This window comes from Lissotriton vulgaris, chromosome 4_1 (genome assembly GCF_964263255.1).
Source record: "Lissotriton vulgaris chromosome 4_1, aLisVul1.2, whole genome shotgun sequence".
Classification (NCBI taxonomy): Eukaryota; Metazoa; Chordata; class Amphibia; order Caudata; family Salamandridae; genus Lissotriton; species Lissotriton vulgaris.
In genome coordinates this window covers 1,102,747,049-1,102,768,622 of record NC_141691.1, presented here as the reverse complement: position 1 = coordinate 1,102,768,622, position 21,574 = coordinate 1,102,747,049, and the positions used below count along the sequence as shown (strand labels likewise).

Genomic DNA, 21,574 nt, shown 5'->3' with positions numbered 1-21,574 from the left:
AGCTAAAGTTGTCTGTAACCAAACGCTAAAAGGACAGAGAACCAACTATTTAAAACCCATGAAGTAGTCTTTACAAAAGGAAAATAAACTATTTTGCAGTATATCCTGGAGCTTACAACAATTTTTGATCTGATGCAAGGTGAGAGTAATTTCGATCTGAAAATAAATGCTGTACAAGCCTTAGACAAATTCTTACTAACACAATTTGTATGAATCGCAGATAGTATAAGCTAAAACTACAAATGCAGTTAGAATACAATCTGTTTTGACAAGAGGTCGATAACAATTCATATCCAAGTAGGTTGAACTGCCCCTGTGCTTTCAAAAATTCTTACATTATGCATATGATCTAAACATTGTGTTGCCCCTCTACTTGAGATATACAAAGCACGTGCGGTCCCTGCGTCACTCTATGGAGCGGAACTGTGGGGTTTGGGTAAAGTCGACTCACTGAGCAAGGCTGAAAATAAATTCATCAAGGATCTCCTTGCCATTCCATCGAGTAGCCCGACCATCCCAGTGCTCATGGACACTGGCTGCAAAGCCATAAGGGACCAGGCTCGGCTTCGACCCCTTTTGCTTTGGGCACGTCTGTGGAGGGTCCCGGAGCTAAAATCCTATGCCAATGGTCTGGCAGAGGTGATGCATTCTGACGGTTGGCGTAGCATCAAATGGCTGAAGGATATAAAACAACTTTTAGGGGACCTAGGCCTGGACTCATGCTGGCATAGCCACTCCGCTCCTCCGAAGGAGACCTTAAAAAAACTTTTCTGGGAGTGGGTCTGTACGAAGCGCTTGAGAAGCCAGCAGCATTGCAAAACCACCGCAGCTTTTCTGCTGTTAAAAGACGATGTCATGTATGAGCCGTACATGGACATTATATCAGTGGCTATGGACAGGTCCCTGTACATTAAATTCCGGTTAGGAACCCTACCCTTGGCCGACTTCTGCTCGAGGTGGAATAAATCCCAGTCTACATCAGGCTACTGTGCTCTTTGTCAAGACAAGCCAGAGACGGTGCCACATTTTCTTTTTGAATGCCCGGACTACGGTCGCCCCAGATCACGTTGGCTCGGTCCCATCTGTAGAGAACTGGGTACTCGTCAGCACTCCGTTGCACTCCGGATCCTCTTAACTAACACAGCCCCTCCCATTGTTTGTGCTGTCGCTAAGTTTTTAAAATGGGCTTGGTTGATTAGAATTAGAAGACTGTCCATATCAATTTAATTCTCTTTTTATCTAATTTATGCTGACCTAATGTGTTTTATCTTTTTACTAAATGTACAGTCTTACTTTTTTCGACATGCTGTTTTTATCTTTTGTACTGCTTTTATGATATATGCATATCGAAATAAAGCATCAATCAATCAATCAAGCATATGATCTAATTACAAAATTAATTTAGAAGTTACAGTTCAATTTTGCACCAATATGAGCTTCAAAAGTAGTAGACTTTACTATATATCTAATAAGCAGGCAACTTCAAATGCTGATTCTCCGTACCTCCCAATTTGTTTCAAACACAGAGCAAATCAGTCTGTGGTGCCAGCATAGATAAACGGATACCAAGATCCGTTGATAATTATTATAATCAACTTATAACACAGCTGAACAACTATCCTTTTAGTAAAAAACAGTCTATGCTGCACTGGAGCAAATCAATCTCAAAATAGTTTTTAAACATAGAGGCACTGGAAGTAGGCACTCTTCTTTTGCCGCATCAAAACTCTATTTGTTTTTATCAACATCTTGTTTGGATAAATAAGAAAATCCAGCATTGGAGCAAGTTCATTACCGACAAATGTTTCAAGCCTTCCAAACGGCTGTTCCTCAAAACTTATGGGCCTGCCATTTTACATCATTCACAGTTTTTCCTTGATTCTTTTTTATAGCACTAACATAGGACCTTGAGTTATTCACACTCGGTGCTGGAATGCTGTAAAAACTGGCTAGATTCTGCTTCCAGCAGGTATTACTGATCAGGAGCTGGGTTCTCTACACTATGTCCCCTGCCAGTGATACAGTTTGTCCTTGACGAAGGCAGGGCTTTTATTTTATTTATTTATTTATATGCTTATATCGCGCCTGAATCAGCCCCGAAGGGGTATCTCCGCGCGTAGCTTCTGGAATGGTATTAGGGAACGACCAGGAACATGAGACTGCAATGGTTACGAAGATGTCATTAATCTTGTGAAAAAAGGTATGTTTTTAACTTCTTTCTAAAGGAGAGAAGATTAGGGGTGTGTCTCAGCAGTGGGGGCAGAGAGTTCCAGAGCATAGGGCCTTTAAGTGAGATGGCCCGTCCTCCCTGTCTTGCTCTCGTCACCCTAGGAACCTGAAGCAGCATAGTGCTGCTGGAGCGTAGGACACGTCCAGGTGAGTAGGGGCCAAATATGTCTCTTAAGTATTGAGGGCCGGACCCGTAAATACATTTGTGCATTATACAACATACTTTGAAGTTAATGCGTTGTTTCACCGGGAGCCAGTGAAGGTGAGAGAGGAGAGAGCGTGAGGGAGTTCGGGGTAAGGCATTCAAGATGAGTCTTGCTGCGGTATTCTCTACCACCTGCAGTTTGCCCAGTTGTTCTTGATTGGCAGAGATGAGGAGTCCATTACAATAGTCTATCCGACCGATGACCAATGCTTGTACCAGCGTCTTCCTATGGATGTCGGGCAGGAAGGGGAAAATGCGTCGTAGTAACCCAATTACTCGGAAACACGTTCCCGTAACTTGATTGACATGGTCTTTTAGTATCAATGCTTGGTCTAGGCGCACTCCCAGATTTTTGACAGTCTGCTTAGGTACTGGGACAGGTCCTAACTCAGGTGGCCACCAGTCGGGGACCATAGCAGGGTGGCCCCTCCAAACAACATGACTTCAGTCTTAGTCACATTGCATTGGAGGAAGTTATGGGCCATCCAATCTGCCACGGCTCTCATACCATTTTGAAAAGATTGTACAACTGTTGGTGTGAGAGTTTGGAAGGGAAACAGCAGCTGGGTGTCATCAGCGTAGGAGATTGGGGTGACCCCGTCAGATCTTATGATGTCAGCCAGGGGGGCCACATATACGTTAAATAACGTAGGGCTTAAGCAGGAGCCCTGTGGCACTCCCTTGGTGAGCTTCCTACAGATGGAATTGTGGGAGCCTAATTTGACACCTTGTTGGCGGTCCGCAAGAAAGCTTTCTAACCAAGCCATGGCAGCCCCTTTTATTCCCACCTCCCTCAGGCGGCCGAGAAGAATGTTGTGAGACACCGTGTCGAAGGCAGCAGACAAATCCAATAGCACCAGAATCACTGAGCTCCCCCCGTCAAGTGACATCCTGATGTTATCAGTCACTGACAGGAGAGCTGACTCTGTGCTATGGTTGGGCCTAAAACCAGATTGAGAGTGGTCTAGGCCGCCTGCTGCCTCGATGTAGTTGGACAGGTGCGCGTTGACGTGTTTCTCTGCAAGCTTACTAAGGTAAGGCAGGAGGGAGATGGGCCGGAGGTTGGAAAGTTCCGTCCAGGGGAGAGCAGCATTCTTGCGGATGGGGTTCACCACCGCTCTCTTCCACTCAGTAGGCACGTTTCTCTTCTTTAAGGACTGGTTTATTACATCTTGAATATGAGGGCCCAACAGAGGACTCAGGGGGACTAAAATTTTGGCAGGGATCAGATCCTCCGGAGACCCGGATTTTACATGGGTCATTAATATTTGGAGTTCCCTACTATTGATAGGGGGAAAGATGGTCAGTGAGGAGTTAGGGTTCTTAGTGGGTAGAGGTGTATTCAAGGTGCCTTTTTCTGTTTGGGACACTAGGATCTTATCATAAATGGAATCGATTTTATTTTCAAAGTATAAGGAAACTTCCTCACACATACTTTGAGAAAAGTCATCAGGGCTTACACAGGCCGTGGGCTTGACAAATGTCTCGAGAATCCGGTATAGCTCTTTAGGAGAGTTGCCAGCTTCCGTGAGTTGTTGGGTTATGCAGTTTTTGCGAGCGGCTTTAACATGTTTGTAGTAGTTAGTTTGTGCTACACAGTGGGCCTTCCTATTATCCTCCGAATGGCATTTTCTCCACCTCTTCTCTATCCTCCTACATTCTTGCTTCTCCGTTCTAAGAGCCTCTGTGTACCATTTTTCCTGTTTAGCTACAGGAAATTGCCTGAATGTTTTTAGGAGGGCGATTTTATCTATGGCTACAGTAAGTGAGTTCTGAAATGTTGTTAAACTTTGTTCCACTTCATCTGTGTCCTTAATGTCAGGTTTTTCCCAGATCTTTTGTAGTACCTCCAATGTGAGTTTATGCCATTGTCTGCGCATTACAGGGGGTAGGGGTTTCTTGCTGGGTCCTTTGTTGATTTTGAGGATATTAAATTCTAATAGAAAGTGATCAGTCCACTCTAATTGTACCGGTTTATTGCAGGATATATTGTCAAAATTAGTGAATATCAAGTCAATACAGTGTCCACCTTCATGTGTGGGGCCCTCATTTTTTTGTGTAAGGCCGTTGGTCGCTAGGTCAGCGGCCAGGCTCTTAGTGTCTGATAGTTCGGGCTGATCAGTGTGGATGTTAAAATCCCCTAAGAGTAGGAAATCCTCTTTGGCCCGTATATGTGGGCCAAGTATTTCTAGAAGGGATAGGGAGAAACTAGGGCATGTTACTGGTGGGCGGTAAATAAGAGCTCCCTTACTGGTCTTTCTATTAGGGAAAGTAATTCTGTAAATCATTATTTCCAATTGTGTGCAGCATTTCCTGTCTAAAATATCTAATTTAAGGTCCTCTTTATAAACTATCGCGATGCCGCCACCTATTTTTTCGGGGCGGTCTGCATTGTGAAGTTTGTATCCCTCTGGTACTCCCAGGGCAATAGCAGATATCGTATGGGGTTTTAGCCAGGTTTCGGTGATGAAGCAGATATCCGGGGTTAAGGTGTCTATCAAGTCCCAAATAGCGATTTGGTGCTTAGGCATCGAACGGGCGTTGATTAAAATGCAATGCAGATTGTCAGTAGACATACAGGGTTTGCTCAACTTCAAAGAATTAGTGGTGGAAAAATGACAGTTTAAGCATGAAAAGGGTCCTTCAGGACAAGGCCAATTATCACATGTATAGCAGGGGGTGACAGGTTTCCTTAAGTGCAATAATGACGACGCCTCATACCTGATGCTTTTGGAAGCGCAAATGGACGGCATAATGGAGCCCCTAGCCCCGTCCTGTCGCGGACGGGCGCAGACGGGCAGCTCTTTGGCTGGTCTTCGGCTGAAATGAGGCTGCGCGCAACCGCTGCGCGCTTCCGGAGAGGCGAGGGCTAAATAGTCCCCTTAAACAACTAGAGCGCTAATCGCTCCCAGAAGTGCCTGGCCCTCACCTGTCCGCCCTCCGCACAACGGTAACGAATTACCGAGTCGGAACGAGGCGGGCAGGAAGTGGAATCGAGACCAGCACTCCGGTGGGATGTAAGGCTTTTAAAAAGAGTATTACATGCGAGAGAAGGTGCACATGTATTACAAAAACACGTGAAATATTAAAATTATAAAATGCAGCTCTGAGATGTCAGATTGGTTTCAGGAAGTGCGTGTTACCAGGCAGCGCGCTAGCGGTATGGAGACACTGCCACCGTCTCGGCTTTCACACTCTGGGGCATATTAGCAAGAACCTCGTTAAAATTATCGCTGTTTTAGCGGCAGGAAACTGCCGCTAAAACGGCGATAATGGGCTTGACAATGCGTTAATGAATTCCAATGGAAGCCCAGGTTAGATGTGCAGGACCTCTAACTTGGGCTTCTATTGGAATTCTATAATGCATATTAGCAAGCCCATTATCGCCGTTTTAGCGGCAGTTTCCTGCCGCTAAAATGGCGATCATTTTAACGAGGTTCTTGCTAATATGCCCCTCTGTGTGTTGTTCTTCCAGGAGCAGCTGCCTGCAAGGGGGCTGATGGGCTTTTTTCCTCCCTCTCCAGTGCACCAAGCTCCATTGTTGAGATAGTTAATGTCTTTTCACTCTGAGTTGTTGCTCCAGTATTTACATAATAAATGTATTTTTTCCAAGTTGTTCATGGCCTGGGCAATTATTGCCTGGCTGCATAGTTAACAGACAGTACCTTTTAACAACAGAAACCGCCTTTACAATATAATGCTTTTACCAAGCATGTCTTTACCACTCAGATGCCTTTACCATGCATAACTCTATCCAACCAAAGTAATTATATTTAAGGTAAACATATATATATATATATACGCGTAGATGTAACTTTGTCAATAATAAAATAGACTGAGTGTTTTTAAACCTACCTCGGAGTGCCGGATGATTGTTTAGATAAGTACTGAATAATCTTACATTGTATATATACATATATGTTTAGTAGAAGGGGGTTCCCCAGGGTTTTTTTTTTATAGTGGGCAGGAAAAAGGGGGAATCAGTATATATAAAATAGAACAAAATTTACCCTGCCACACGGATATATGGGGTCCTATTACAGGATCCAATCAATAAACAAATGGGGTGAACATGAAAACCAGAGCCATAGACTTCACCATTCCTTTTTTTTAGTACATATTTTTATTTTTTTCTCTTAAAAATGATTTGTCTTTTCCCAGTGGTGTTCTTGAATAGAAATACTGGTGATACATAATTCATGTTAAAATGATTACATCTGGGGTGAACATGAAAACCAGAGCCATAGACTTCACCATTGCTTTTTTTTAGTACATGATATTTTAATTTTTTTCTCTTAAAAAATGATTTGTCTTTTCACAGTGGTGTTCTTGAATAGAAATACTGGTGATACATAATTCATGTTAAAATGATTACATCTGGGGAGAAGACATAATTCATCCAAGATAAAGGGGAAATTGGATATAATACACAAAAAAGTTCCTCACATTCCCAAACACTCAAGGAAATTTATATATACATCATCACTCAAAATACTCATTCACTTCCTCATTCATTCAAATTCACTCACAGACAAGTACATCTGTGCCTGCAACAACAGATGAAAAATGGTTGCATGGATTAAAGGTGGAAGGAGCGGACAAAACTAATGGGAAAAGATTTTATAGGGACCCAGAAGTTGCCGTCCAATGGCGCTACATATTTAGAACAGTCTGGGACATTCTGTCATTGGGCTATAGTTGGGCTACATCTGGCTGATATTTGGGCTACATTTGGGCTCTTTTGTCTCTGGTGGCCATCTTGGGAGACTGCATATCAGAATTGTGGCAACATGGAACGTGGTTTCTTCTGCGAGGACACTCCAAGCTTGCAACACACCCTTGTGTGTCCCAGCCACCCACTGTGGTAAGATATTTCAATGCGGACTGTGGCATATGCTATCACGTAATGAACTGTGAATACATAGAACTCATTATACCAGCATGCACTATGCAGGGATACGCCCACTATATGGAGTTACACTTGGTATAAGAGAAGCAGCCACTCCTCATTGCCAGCACCTGTGAACAAGGGCGCCGTGACGCCCGAAACACGTAAGGAAATGTTGGCGAACTTAAGTCTGTGCACATGAAGGCTGTGTGCAGGGTTGCCTTTCAGATTAATAAATGACACCACGATGCAGGCTTTCCAAGTTGGGTGCTTTTTTCTTGGATATTAATTGCGGCCTACCCAGGTCGCGGAAAGCCCTCCCGCGGATGAGCGGGTCCTGTTGCCGATGATTCACGGCTCAACATGGAACGTGGTTTCTTCTGCGAGGACACTCCAAGCTTGCAACACACCCTCGTGTGTCCCAGCCACCCACTGTGGTAAGATATTTCAATGCGGACTGTGGCATATGCTATCACGTAATGAACTGTGAATACATAGAACTCATTATACCAGCATGCACTATGCAGGGATACGCCCACTATATGGAGTTACACTTGGTATAAGAGAAGCAGCCACTCCTCATTGCCAGCACCTGTGAACAAGGGCGCCGTGACGCCCGAAACGCGTAAGGAAATGTTGGCGAACTTAAGTCTGTGCACATGAAGGCTGTGTGCGGGGTTGCCTTTCAGATTAATAAATGACACCACGATGCAGGCTTTCCAAGTTGGGTGCTTTTTTCTTGGATAGATATATATATATATATATATATATATATAAATAAAATTTCTATGGCAAAATGAAACCCCTCATTTTGTTCCTTTTCAAATTAAATGTATTAAGTGTTAACACTTTATTCCAATAAAGATGACTTCAGGTGTGCCATACTTTTGTCATAAGTAAGACTGTTAGCGTTCTAGTTGTTCTTTAGAACAGTCTGGGACATTCTGTCATTGGGCTATAGTTGGGCTACATCTGGCTGATATTTGGGCTACATTTGGGCTCTTTTGTCTCTGGTGGCCATCTTGGGAGACTGCATATCAGAATTGTTTTAATGAAATATAAGAGGATTTGAGAAGTCACTCAAAATGTGCCCTAATTTTTCTTTCTTCAGCACTAATCATAATTTCTATGGCAAAATGAACCCCCTCATTTTGTTCCTTTGCAAATTAAATGTTTTAAGTGTTAACACTTTATTCCAATCAAGATGACTTCAGGTGTGCCATACTTTTGTCATAAGTAAGACTGTTAGCGCTCTAGTTGTTCTTTAGAACACTCTGGGACATTCTGTCATTGGGCTATAGTTGGGATACATCTGGCTGATATTTGGGCTACATTTGGTTTTTTTTTGTCTCTGGTGGCCATCTTTGGGCTACATTGGGCTACATTTGGGCTCTGACATATATATAGCCCAATGTAGCCCAATATATATTTTTTCAAAGTTAATTTTCGTAAAAACCACTGGAGCACATATCTTGAGACATAGCAAAGGCACATCGGGCTACAAGTCCCTACAATTTTGCCAAGTTTGGTGCAAATCCATTCAGCCGTTCGGGCTAAAAGTGAGTTTGACTGCCCTATGGAAATTAACATGGGGAAAACACGTTTTGGGACCCCCCTTTTATCTCGGCCCCCGCTTGACGAATCCCCCCCAAACTTTCAGGGAAGGACCGGAGCTTCGCGAGGCAAATTGGAGGAAATTTTCAGGCAAATTCGTCAACCGACGCCAAAGTTGCTCACAATAGAATTTTGAGATTTTGCATTGAAAAAAAACCTAACTATAACTACCTACTGGCGACCGCCAGTAGGTAATATATATATATTGCAACAGCAAACTCTTCACAAAAGACACCGCAGGTGAGGGTCATCGGCCATTTGTGCATCACAAGGTTAGCGATATGGGTAAAGACCATGAACTGCAGGCATGGCTTTGTGCACACCCGGATAGCATGGCTCGGATTTCCTGGCATGTATTGGAGCAATTTGGTAGCCAGACTTCGCCAGAGACTAGGAGGGGAAGGCTCGCAACCCCAGAGTCTAGCAACAATGGTGGAATTAAGCAAGTTTATGGGGCAGTGTAATTTATGGTGGTCAGAGATTCCCCCACGCAGGTTATGGGACGGAGTCACATCGGAGGCGGCAACAAAGCACTGGTGCAAAAGGGTTAATTGTTTCATGTGTAAATTTACAGAAGAATGATGCTTTGATTTTATAAGACACAGCTTTCTAAACACAAGTACAGTGGAGTAGTTTGACAAGGATGGTGCTCACTTATCGAAGGTGGGCATATGGTTGTTCTTCCTTTACTAACGGGAAGATCTGGAGGTGGCAGGTTGCAGGCAAAGGTGTCTTTAGGAATGTAGGTATGGCGGGGGGGGGCCCGGAGCCTTCTGTGGCTAACTCCGAGGTGGAGGTAAAGGGACATTGGGTGGTATTCTGGTACGATAATCTACCATCTTTGGGAGCACAGCAGGGGTGCAGGATGCCAACTCCTGCAAAGTCTTTATGGCAGGAACCCGTGATGTAAGCGACAGCACCCTGTTAGTCCCACCGAGCAGCAAGGGGCTTGCCTGGTTAAACACCGGAAGAAGAGAGAGTGAGTTTTACGACAGGACTGGCGGTCCAAAGTCATGCTGGAGGCAAACCCTCCAACTGGAAGTTAAGCACTGAATAGTTTGGCCACAGTGCATGTCATATGGAGCGGCATCTTGGGTCACTCAGCGCTGCCCATCCCGGGATGGCTGTAATTTAACCCACTACATAGCCTATTTCATGGTGAAAAATTAACCTACAACAAATGTTTATCAACATATAAATGTGTGGGCTCATTTATTTAGCTATGGTTTGTTATGGCATGCATGTGTGTGGGAGTCGGCTACCGTGTATCTGCACTATATTGCTGTCTGCGGCTTGCGTAGCATGACAATAGAAGGGGGTAACCCCATTAGTGTCACATTGAGGGTCATCCTCGCTTTCTTCCTGTGCAGCCATGCACTCATCTTGAGGGGAGGATCGCAGGGTCCAGCCATCCGGTCCACAAGCGCTGTGTCATGTCCTACATGGAGGCGGTAGGATCCAGGTATTGATGCCTGTCCTCCACCTGCTCTGCCTCTCTCTTCTCTGCTGGCAATGCAATAACCTACCGAATTTCTGACCCAGCAATGCCTCAGGAAGAACACAGGGTTCTTATCTTGTGTTGCAGGCGGTGTTATAGGGCAATCTGGAGCACTTTTGGTACAGGGGTGCTCTATGCAAACCTCCCAGGAGTCTTTACAGCAGGACCCAGGGATGTAAGCAACAGTGCTTTGTTAGTCTCACCGGTAGTTGTAAGCCTAAACAGCTGGGGACTTGCTTGGTTACACACCAACCGAAGAGGGTGTGAGTTTCACGACGGGACTGGTGGTCCAAAGTCTTAGTGGATGCATACCTTCCAACTGGAAGTTTACCCCCAAATGGGTTGCCCAAGGTGCCTGTTGCCTCATCAGGTGGGACAGCAGCTTAGGTCACTGAGCATTGTCCGCCTCATAGCCTACTTCATGTTAAAAAATAAACTTGCAACAAATGTTTATTCACTTACAAATGTGTGGTCTAATTTATTATAGTAGTACATGCGCTTGTAAAATCAATTATTATTATATCTCACTCCAAATTAATTGCATACAATTTCTTTAGGAGGTCCGTGGAGTTTTTTTTAGAAAGGAGGGTAAGTTAACCACATGCAGAGTTAGGAATTGATCAATAAAAAATCATTACATTCTCAGTTACATTCCCTATACGTGCCACAATTTGTCTCCTGGGTGGAGTCTTACTTGTTTATGGATTTTGGCAATAAATAAAAGGACACAGTTCACGGTTTTAGTTTCTACTAAGGATTCAAAATCGTTTTTTGAAAGAATTTGTGCCTCAAGATATGGCTCTAGCAGCTCTATTAGCACTGTTAAATCCCCACATTTTCTATTGACAGAAGATTTCTCTAACGTAAATGTAAACAAATCAATTTTACAATCAACCAGGTTTAATAACCCTTTGAGGAATAACTTGAGGCCTTTTCAAGAACTTTTAGTTCTTCAAACGAAAATTGCCCTTTTTTCCCTAATTTCATTTTTTAGGCCGTTTAAAATCTTGTTTCAACAATGTCAATTCTCATTTGAATTTTTCAAAACGTTCTCAGCAAAATTCACCAATAGTCTAATTTGTTGTAGTGAAGATACATTTGTAACTTCTTCCCATTCTTTTTGTAATTCAAAATTAGGATTTTCGTACGTGGAACACATGAGAATCTATAAACCTCAAAGGATATGTTTCAGGATCAAATAGGAAGTGAGGGTTTTATGTTCCCACCATTTTCGTTTTCTTGACTCCCATTCAGTTGCCGCTAATTTCTTTAGGAAGTCAGTTGTGTCTTTTAGAAAGGAGGGTAAATTAACCACATGTACAGTATGAGGAATAATCAAGAAAATAGATACATTCTCATATGTCCCTACGCCTGCTACAATTGATCTCCCAAGTGAAGGTCTTACTTCTTTATGCATTTTTGAAAACAAATAAAAGACTGCAAATACTTATAAAGATATATAATTGTATGTATATTCCTTATAATTGAATTATGTATCCCAGCCGTTTTGATTTCTTCATTTCCGAAGCAAAAGTTTATTCTGTGTGCTATTTACAAAAACGTAAGCTTCTCACTTTCTAGTGAGGCTCACATGTGCACTGCTTCACAAGTAGGCCATTAAAGGCTTTCAGGCGACTCACACATTGGCCAACAAGAAAAACATCTTTGGAAGCCCGATTGGTGGGATTTCAAACTTTGTAAAACTAAACCTGCAAGTATGAATTGAGGAATGGCCCACGCATTCACCTGACGTTCAGACCATAACTATGAAAGGAATTGGATTAGAGGGCATCCAGACCACAATTGCAGTAATTAACCTTTAAGTTAATCCAAACAAAAAGACAAAAACCGCAAAAAACAGGATGATCACCGGACTGATTAGAGGATATCTCTATGAGAACCCAGGGCATGAATGTATTATTACCGGGGACTTTATCATGAGAGATCTGTGCCCCCAGGAACAAAGCCAAGGGGATAGTGGGCGGAATATCATGGAAGCCTGCATCAATGAGTTTAACCTGGAGTCTGTGAACCAAGTAGGGCAGCCAAACAGGAAACTACAATCTACATTTAAAAACATCTCCACGCTAGATTACATCTTCCTGAGCAAGAACCAACTGAAGAGGTGTGAAGAATATAAGGTGCTACACACTACTGCAAGAGATCATCATCCAATATCCATCCTCGTTAATATAAGCACCATGATGCATGAGGATCACTGACCTGCTGGTAAAATGCTTAATCCAAACAATGAACCAGCACAGATAAAACAAATTAAATGGGGAACCATAAGCCAGGCCAAATACAACAAGTGGAAACAGGTCCTCAGAAAAGTTGGCCAGAAATCATGGCCTCGCTATCCAATGCTTTGATTGCAGGACGGTAATCCACATATAAAGGCAAACGCACTGGAAATAGGCCAATCAAGCTCCTCGACAACAAAGTATTCAGAGAGAGTAAAAAGAGTGCCTCCTTTCAGAGTTACAATACATAAGCGAAAAGTGCCCACAGATGGAAACATTTTTGAAAACATTTAGAAAACTGAAAAAAACTGCCTGGCAGTTGAAACAAACCTACACAGAAGAAAAATGGAAACACATCTATGCACTGCTAGTGATCCAGCGGGCCAACAGAAATGCTGTCTCATATGCACAACTCTTCACCCCGATACTTACCATTATTCATACATTTCATCACTAGGCCCATAAATGTCTGAGACATGAATTGACCAACTGAATCATGTGACCTAATTAATCAAATTATTCACAAAACTATTTATATTTATATACATCTGCAGTTTATCATTTGTCATTCTTATAATATGTACATTTAATTAAGCCACCTAGGCAATGGATTAACTAATGGTAACTAGACTCGAAATAACTAAGACCAGCTTGTCATTTCAAAATCTATTTTATTAACTATATTATCAAGTAAAGAGCATTTTCAAAATATTAATTCTTTATTTGCATTTAATAAGCATCATTTATTTAGTAAAGGCACATTAGACTGTCAGTTCAAATCATATCAGCATGAAAAGTATTTAAGCAAAAGTCTCATCCCCTAAACCCTAATTCCCTGACTAAACTAAATGAAACCTAAAGGGAAAATATCAAGTTCAGAGTTCTCTTACGTGAGTCAGAAGTCCGACAGCATCTCACGATCACAGGAACGAGCCAACAAAGCTCCTCCCAAGGGGCCAAGTTTTATACCTTTTCTCTAACTAAAACTAGCTAAAAGAATACAATTAACAAACCATCTCGCGAAATGATTGGCTGACAGGCGTCAGTCCATGAAGTCATCGCCTTTTCATTCAAAATTATATTTTTTCAAAGCAGCCTTGTCCATTGTCTACGTGTGACATTAGCTTCCGAGGATCTTCACAACATTTTATTGAATAACAGTTCGTTGCTTCCTCAGCTTAAGCTTTTCCGCTATGTCCTGTCCTTGGAAAACAGTTATACAACACTAGGCACATCCTGCACAGTTCAGTTCCACATATTTGTTTTTCGAAGATTATGAACAATAAACTTCTTCTATTCATTCTTTGCTGTGCATGGCCCATCACGACAGGACTTCGGAAACATCCATTTTAAATCAGGCCTCAGGCCTCTTTATCGAGACTCTAGTATGCAAGGAAACACAAAACATCAATTAATTTGAGTAATGAAAGTCATTCTGTTACCCACCCCCTTCACTTATGTTAACCCATTAGTTTATGTTACCTAGCTTTGAGCACAAGAATGAACAAAACTTTGTCACATAAAAGACACGACATTGACAAAAGCACATTTAAAAATAAGCACATGCTATTATTTAATCAGCCCCAGTTAATGTTGACAAAACGAAAAGACAAAGTTAATATATTATTTGAACGTACTAACAAATGCAACAAGAGCACATAATGTTAATCCCGCGTGTTTATGAAAGTGCACATTATTCTAGGTTGAATTAATACAAAAACATGCAAAACTCATTAATATTATTATTAATTATGGAAGTTCAAATCAGCAAAACAAAAACGTAATTAATTTTAAAAGTTCGCTTCATCAACTAGCACCCAATAAGAACAGGGAGTTTTGGAGCTATGTTAATGGTCTAAAGCCATATCCATAATGCTGTACCAACCCACAATCGGGCAGCCCATGTAACTAGGCTTCATGTTGAATAAGACAACCCCATGGCAAAAACCATGGAGGTAGAAGGCAATTACCCACAAGAGAATGAGGCAGAGGACCTTGCCCCAACAGAAAAATGTATTCTAACTACCTGGAAGGAGGGGTCTCCCGGGCCTAATGGGCTACAAGGCAGCATCTTCAATGAAGAATGAGATTTTTGGGCCCCTTACATGCATAGCCTATTTAAACAATGCTGTAATACCTCAGTAGTACCGTACTCATGGAAAGGTTCCATCTTGCAAACCATTCATAAAAAAGGGTATGCTTCACATCCAGAGAACTACAGACTGATTGCATTATTGGACATCGATGGGAAGGCATTTGCTAAGGTGCTCTTGAAAGAGTTAGAGGTATGGATTACAAAAAATCAAATCATACTGCAATACCAGACAGGATTTTGGCCGAACTCATCAACGATGGACAATGCCATTGTGCTATCATATCTGACAGCCAAGGCCACAGAGGTTGCCACTACTCCACTATATGCATGTTTTGTCGACTACAGTGCCGCCTTCGATGGCATCGACCGTAACATACTGTGGGCAAAACTCGCAAAGTGGGGTATTCCGAGGAAACTCCTGGCGGCCATCATGTCACTTCATACCGGCACTTGGGTTCACACCAAGCTCACACAGACATGGGACACAGCCAAATCTACACAAACAAAGGGCTAAAACAGGGTTGTGTAATCGCTCCCACACTGTTAACACTGCGGCTCTGGGAGAGGCACTTTTAAAACCCAACATCTTTCTGCCCAAACTGGGCCATCTCAGACTTCCGATCATGCAATATGCGGATTACCTTGTTCTATTGGATCAAACTAGAATAGGCATGAAAAGGGCATTGGAGACATTACATCTTTATAATATGGAAAACAAGGTGCTGGTCTTGGGCCACAGACCAAATAATCACTATTGGGTTGGCATCTCGGCCTTTAAGGATGGCTACTGCTAACCCGTCCACAACCACCAGCAGTCGCCTGAAAACTCCAACATGCGCCGCCAGCTGCACCCTGACTGGAGGTACACTCTAACAGATAACCGCTGTACGCTCTATGCGCCCCCCCTCCTGGCTTGTAGCAGCTGCTGTCCAGACATTATCCATGATCCTGCATTCCGGACCTTGTCTCCACCCCTCTTCTTCTTCCCCTCCCTCTCCCTCCCCGTACCAAGGCCACGGTTTATTCCCCCCAGTTTTTTCCTTGGACTCACATCTGTACAATGTCAATTGTACTAGCATCCTCATCGTTCCAGGCATGTGGAAACAGTCTATTTTGTTTGTCTTTCTTTCATGGAGTATTCGTCCCACTGTGACGCTACCAAATGCCTCATGATGTACTGTGAGTACTTTAAAAATGTTAATACAAATATTTTACAAAAAAAACAAGTATATCTATCTGGGAGTACAATTCTCAGACACCGGCACACAAACACTGCAGACCAAAGCACTTGAAGCTAAAGCGGCTAAGGTTACACATGTCTTATGTAAATTAAATCATAAGCTTCTAAGCCACTCAACGGAGGGCATTCGACAAGTAATGCAAGCAAAGCTAATTCCAAAACTGAGCTATGGCCATCTTGCTTTTCCTGGCCTACTGACTGACAAATTGGAGCGCTTGCACATCATGGCTTTTAGAAATGTTTTTAAGCTTCCATACTCCACAAGGCGTACACTGATTCGCCTAGAGACAATATTCCCGCAGTGGATATAGAATGTAAAAAAGATAACGTTAAATTTTATCATCACGTGATTAAGGCAGCTCCTGGTACAATCAGGGAAGCATTACAAATAGTTTTCACAGATAACACTAGTCGTTGGGCAAGGTATCTCGTGACAGCCAACAAGACATTGGGTCTGCCAGCTGATCTTCTAATGGACATACCACTAACAATGGCCAGCCTAAAAAGCCTGCTAAAAAAGCAGGGAAAGAACACCTCAAGGCAACCTGGATCTCAAACGGATTAGATCTATTCGTGGCACAGAGGGTCTTGTCTACTCACACAAAGCTACCTCATGTCATCCATACCTGAAAGCAGGATTGGAAAGGCAAGCCCTACAGAATGTTCTGAGGAGTAGGCTCCTAGCATTACCAATACAGGACTACGGGGCTCACTTAAAAAATACACCGTTAAGAAGCAGTGGATGTTGTTTGTGCCAATACCATATAGAATTTGCTGAGCATGTTATCTGCTGCTGCCCAGTTCTGTTGACCCTGAGGCGCCTATCTTTAAGAACAACGTTCATTCAAAATGGCGCATTATTATGCAAGGAGGCTCTAATGTTCATCTACACCACCACAGTGCCGATGGAGCTCGCACAAATTGGGAAGTTCTATGCGGTAGCCTGAATGACTCTACGATCAACACAAGAACTGATGATGACAGCAAAATAATACATGAGCCACAGATCATCAAATGTGGTACCAATTTTGGCATCACGATTTTATATTTCGCCCACTTGCACTATAATTCATTATTTTAGATTGTATAGTTCACCATGGGAGAAACACTGTCCCTCAATTTATCCCACGCATATAAAATCACAGCATGTCTCTACGACACTTTTTTGCAAGCTCACGCACTCATGCCTCTCAGTTCTATCCGGTGACGTCGCTCCGTCTTCCTTTCATGTTCTTTCGCAGTTCTTTTATGGCTCACATATGTTCCATTCCATATGCCTGCCTAAGCCCAAAGTAATTACACTTATTCCTGCATGACATCTTATTGCACGTCCACGCTCCCATGCCTTTCAGTCTCGCTCGGTGATAACCCTCCCCATTTCTGCTGCATTTTTTTTAGACGTTCCTAAAAAAATGTAGACCTTTTAATCAATCAAATGTATTTGTTTACAGTATAACATGTACTGTATTTGTAAATGATTTTAGGTAATCATACAATAAAAAATGACTTACTTAAAAACCAGTATACAAAAAGGTGAGCAACCCAATATACCCTTGCGGGCTTGGGCAAGGTTTGTAAAAGAAAATGGCCAGCAAGGGGTTTTATTTTTTCTAGGATTTTTACAGCACCGTTAGGACTTGTTAAGGTTTAATCACAGTACCTAAACATGAATTCAATCAGTGGCTGTTAAATTTAATTCCAATACGATCGAGGCGATGTACTCCATTGACGTTCCATTGCGGATTATTCCCAACTTCTATTCTGTGACAGCTGATCTTCAACTAAAAGTGGACTAACTGTCAGATTTCATCTACTGCTTCGTTTAACTCGTTGCAAGTGTATTCTTGGCACTACTGATTCACTTCTGTGCCCAACCTCAGCGCCACTATTTACAAGCACCGGTGCCACCAAGATTCTTTAACTGACACCGTCTCTATTGTTAAAAAGGGTCATCAATTGTATATACCACTTTGTAGTCCTGATGATGGTCTTAAGAATAACCATAATAAGACCGAAACGTCGACCTGTTCAGTCCAATTCTGCCTAGTTTGTCTCAAGTCATCTTTTGATTTTCTTCTGACATTGAGTTATAACCAATCAACTACTGTGACGCAGCAGTCTGGACTTAAATTTGGATATGTCCAAGGAAAAGCAACCAAGGCCTTGAATATCCTTATTATATCCATGTATGCACCCTATTTTTCATGATTGCTCATTGTTTTTGTACAGAAATTTATATATTTTGCCTTGAAGTTCAATAATAACCTTCAGACAATAAACCCTGGTTCTTTGTTTTATTGAGCATTCTTGCTTAAAATTGATGTTAGTGTGGTAACATCTTATGTTTATTGGAATTAAATTTAACAGCCACTGATTGAATTCATGTTTAGGTACTGTGAATAAACCTTAACAAGTCCTAACGGTGCTGTAAAAATCCTAGAAAAAATAAAACCCCTTGCTGGCCATTTTCTTTTACATTACTTAAAAACCAAGCAATAAAGATTACTTTCCCGCTGCATTGTATTTCACCTGGTGTAATTGTTAATGTACAGTTGCACATGCAGAGATTACTCTGCATCGTTGGACACTGGAATTCATGAAAGTTGCCCAGAAGGATCCCTGGAACTGGAAACCTCCAACTCTCATGTTATTGTTTCCCGTTGGAATGATAAGAACCCTATGAATTACTGAAAGCCATACATCTGCATCCTTGTGAGGCAGTCAGGCTATAGGTGTAGATATACAGCTTCGGGAATTAGGCCTATGACCGCACCTCACAAGTCTCTGCTGAGCTCGTGCAGCCATTCACAAACTGCCTTTTGTGACCACACTGGGGACCGTCATTCATGACCAAACCACAAGGGTTTTTTTTCTCTCTGGTTCTCAGGAAGCCCTCACAAGACCATTCGACCGACCAACTCTAAATTATGAAACGTAATGAGTGAAAACTAGTAGTTAAAATTGCCTTAACGTTCCAGAACATAGCAGTATTTCCCATTAAACATTTCCCGAACATGCTTTGTATGTATGTGATATTTCTATAGCACGAACCTAGTACAAAGGTGGGGTAGCACTGTACAACGCAAGAGATACTCGCACGTTCCCAGCCACCCCACCTCCTCTCTCTGTATAAATAGGAAAAATATGTTGTGTCCTCTGACCTCTTCATGAAAGGTAACATCTTCCAAAAAAGCTCTCTTGCGCATAATCACAATGAGTAGCAGTACATTTATCATCTTTCCTGCAGAGTAAGGAGTTGTTTTACTCACAAAACATTTGTTTATGTCAAAAATAAAAACCGTTCTAAATGTATGAACAGTGTGCAATTAAAGAAACCTTTAATGCAATCCTGCATACTTTTCATTGGTAAATGTGTATTGCGGGAGTTCTGGGAGCATGCATCGAGATACATGTCAAATCACACTTGAAGGTCTTGGGCTTTGCCAAGAAAGGTTAATATACCCAATATTCTGCTGACATGATTGTAAGCTTCCCCACGTATAAGATATTTATTTTGCTTTCTGTTATCCACTATTACAACTAGTTATACATGTTCATCTCTTTTGTTTCTTGCTTCAGTTGTTTGGCTGTTTCTTGGCTTGGGAGACCAGAAATGTAAGCATCCCTGCTTTGAACGACAGCAAGTACATCGGAATGAGTGTCTACAACGTGGGCATCATGTGCATCATCGGAGCTGCTGTGTCCTTTCTCACTCGCGATCAGCCCAATGTTCAGTTCTGCATTGTGGCGCTGGTCATCATCTTCTGCAGCACCATCACGCTGTGTCTGGTGTTTGTGCCAAAGGTAAGTGGCCACTATGTTTTCATTTGTTACTAATGCAAGGGGGCTTGTAACTTTCAAAACTTTGTCATTTTCTTTACCTGTTTATAGACTTTTCCAATAGTGCAAACCAGTCTAGCTATGGTGTGAGAGCACTAAATTCACGCAGAACAGCAAACATTCTAAGGATGTCTGTAGCTTCATCTGGCCAGTTTGAAAATGTAAGTGAAGTGACTGAAAATTAAAGAAAAATGAGAACCAGGTTTGCCCTGGCTTACGAAACCTTTGAAACATAATACACATATGGTCCCGAGTAATATTGTATTTTGCACTGTGTAGGAAAGTACATCATGTTATTGTGGTTCTCCCATTTTCTCTTGTCTGGTTTGCTGGCTAAAGGATGGTATGCCCTATACAACTGCTAAACAGTAGTATAGCACCTGTGCTTCCCCTATAAACATGAATGGGATGGGGCATTGCTTGGATTTACCTAATTGACCTATTTAACTTCCCTGTAAAACAAGATGCAAAAATGTGGAAAGAAATGCATCAATGGCATGGAGCTTAAATTTCATGTACAGGCTACATACAGTGTGTGTTCTTACACCATCCACATATATGACAAAAATATATGGCTGCCAGGCGCACCAGAGGACTCTGCTGGGATGCCGTTTAAAAATATTGCAGTGGCACATGTCTGGGAAAAATGCATTTGCCACATTGGACACACCTATTTTTATATCTTGGAAAAGTTGCTTCCAAAGTATGCTTTGCAAGCCCACATGACAGGGAGCGGAATATATTAACCCTTTCGCTGCTGATGACGAGCTCAGCTCGTCATCACCCACGGGTGTCGTGTGCTGATGACGAGCTGAGCTCGTCATAAGTGAAGCAAAAGAGCAATTTGCAGCACAGCGCAAAAATCCCCGCAGCAGCCATGTGGTTAAAACATTGGGAATGGTATGCAACCATAGTGAACAATAGTCCAAAAGCTGGTTTCACTGTGTAGGTAAAGCTTAATTTTCCAGGAGTGGGAATAGCTGAATTTCAAAAGCCCAATTCATTGTTGAAAGCAGATGTTTGATAACTTTCTGGAGAGGTAACTATAAGAAAATCTATGTTGTGCTGGCAGAAAAAACACAGTTTAAAACCAGTTTGCCTGGAAGTACTGCTGTGTTGGCCAAAGTGCTTTCTTGGCTTTCTGTTAATTAATCTTTTTCTGGAAGGCATTGATTTACTCTGAACCTTGGATGATAAGGGCGTTGTCAATAAGTGGGTAGCTTGCAGGAATTAGCTATGTTTCTTTTTTTGTTTTGGTAATACCAAGCTGGGCTGGCAGGAAGGGCTGCAATTCATTGCCAGGTCCATCCAAGACTCTCTGGCTCCAACCCCAGCAGTGTATAGGGCTCATGGGAAGGTTTGCAGGAATTAATACTAAAGGAAGGGAGTTAGAGGGAGGAAAAAGGCTAAGGCTCACCCTCCAAATACTATATTCAACATAAGGTCTCTGTTACCAGATACCTGAGAGCCTTACCGGTCACTATAAATCCATTCACAACACTCAATGGGGTTGGTCTGGAAGGTATAGTAGATAGAAAATGAGAAATTGCTCTTTTTCTAGGTGTCCCCTCACTCACCAGGGTTGCCCCATGGTGACATGCTTCATCATTGGGGCCATCCCAGTCCTCTATGGGCTGGGGCGTGCTGCGACTTGCGAATTACGTAGGAGCACTTACAAATGACTATGTGTGGTGCGGGTGTGATAGTGGAGTGGACTAAGTG

General features: G+C 42.3%; 1 protein-coding gene across 1 annotated transcript in view; it reads left to right on the top strand.

Moving 5' to 3' along the window:
* The window catches only part of GABBR2 (gamma-aminobutyric acid type B receptor subunit 2), a 1,712,046-nt gene that overhangs the window by 1,621,364 nt on the left and 69,108 nt on the right, over positions 1 to 21,574 (top strand). Inside the window, exon 15 of the mRNA XM_086967412.1 lies at positions 19,592 to 19,816. Coding sequence (XP_086823538.1) covers positions 19,592 to 19,816 — 225 coding nt within the window. The remainder of the gene's footprint in view (positions 1 to 19,591; positions 19,817 to 21,574) is intronic.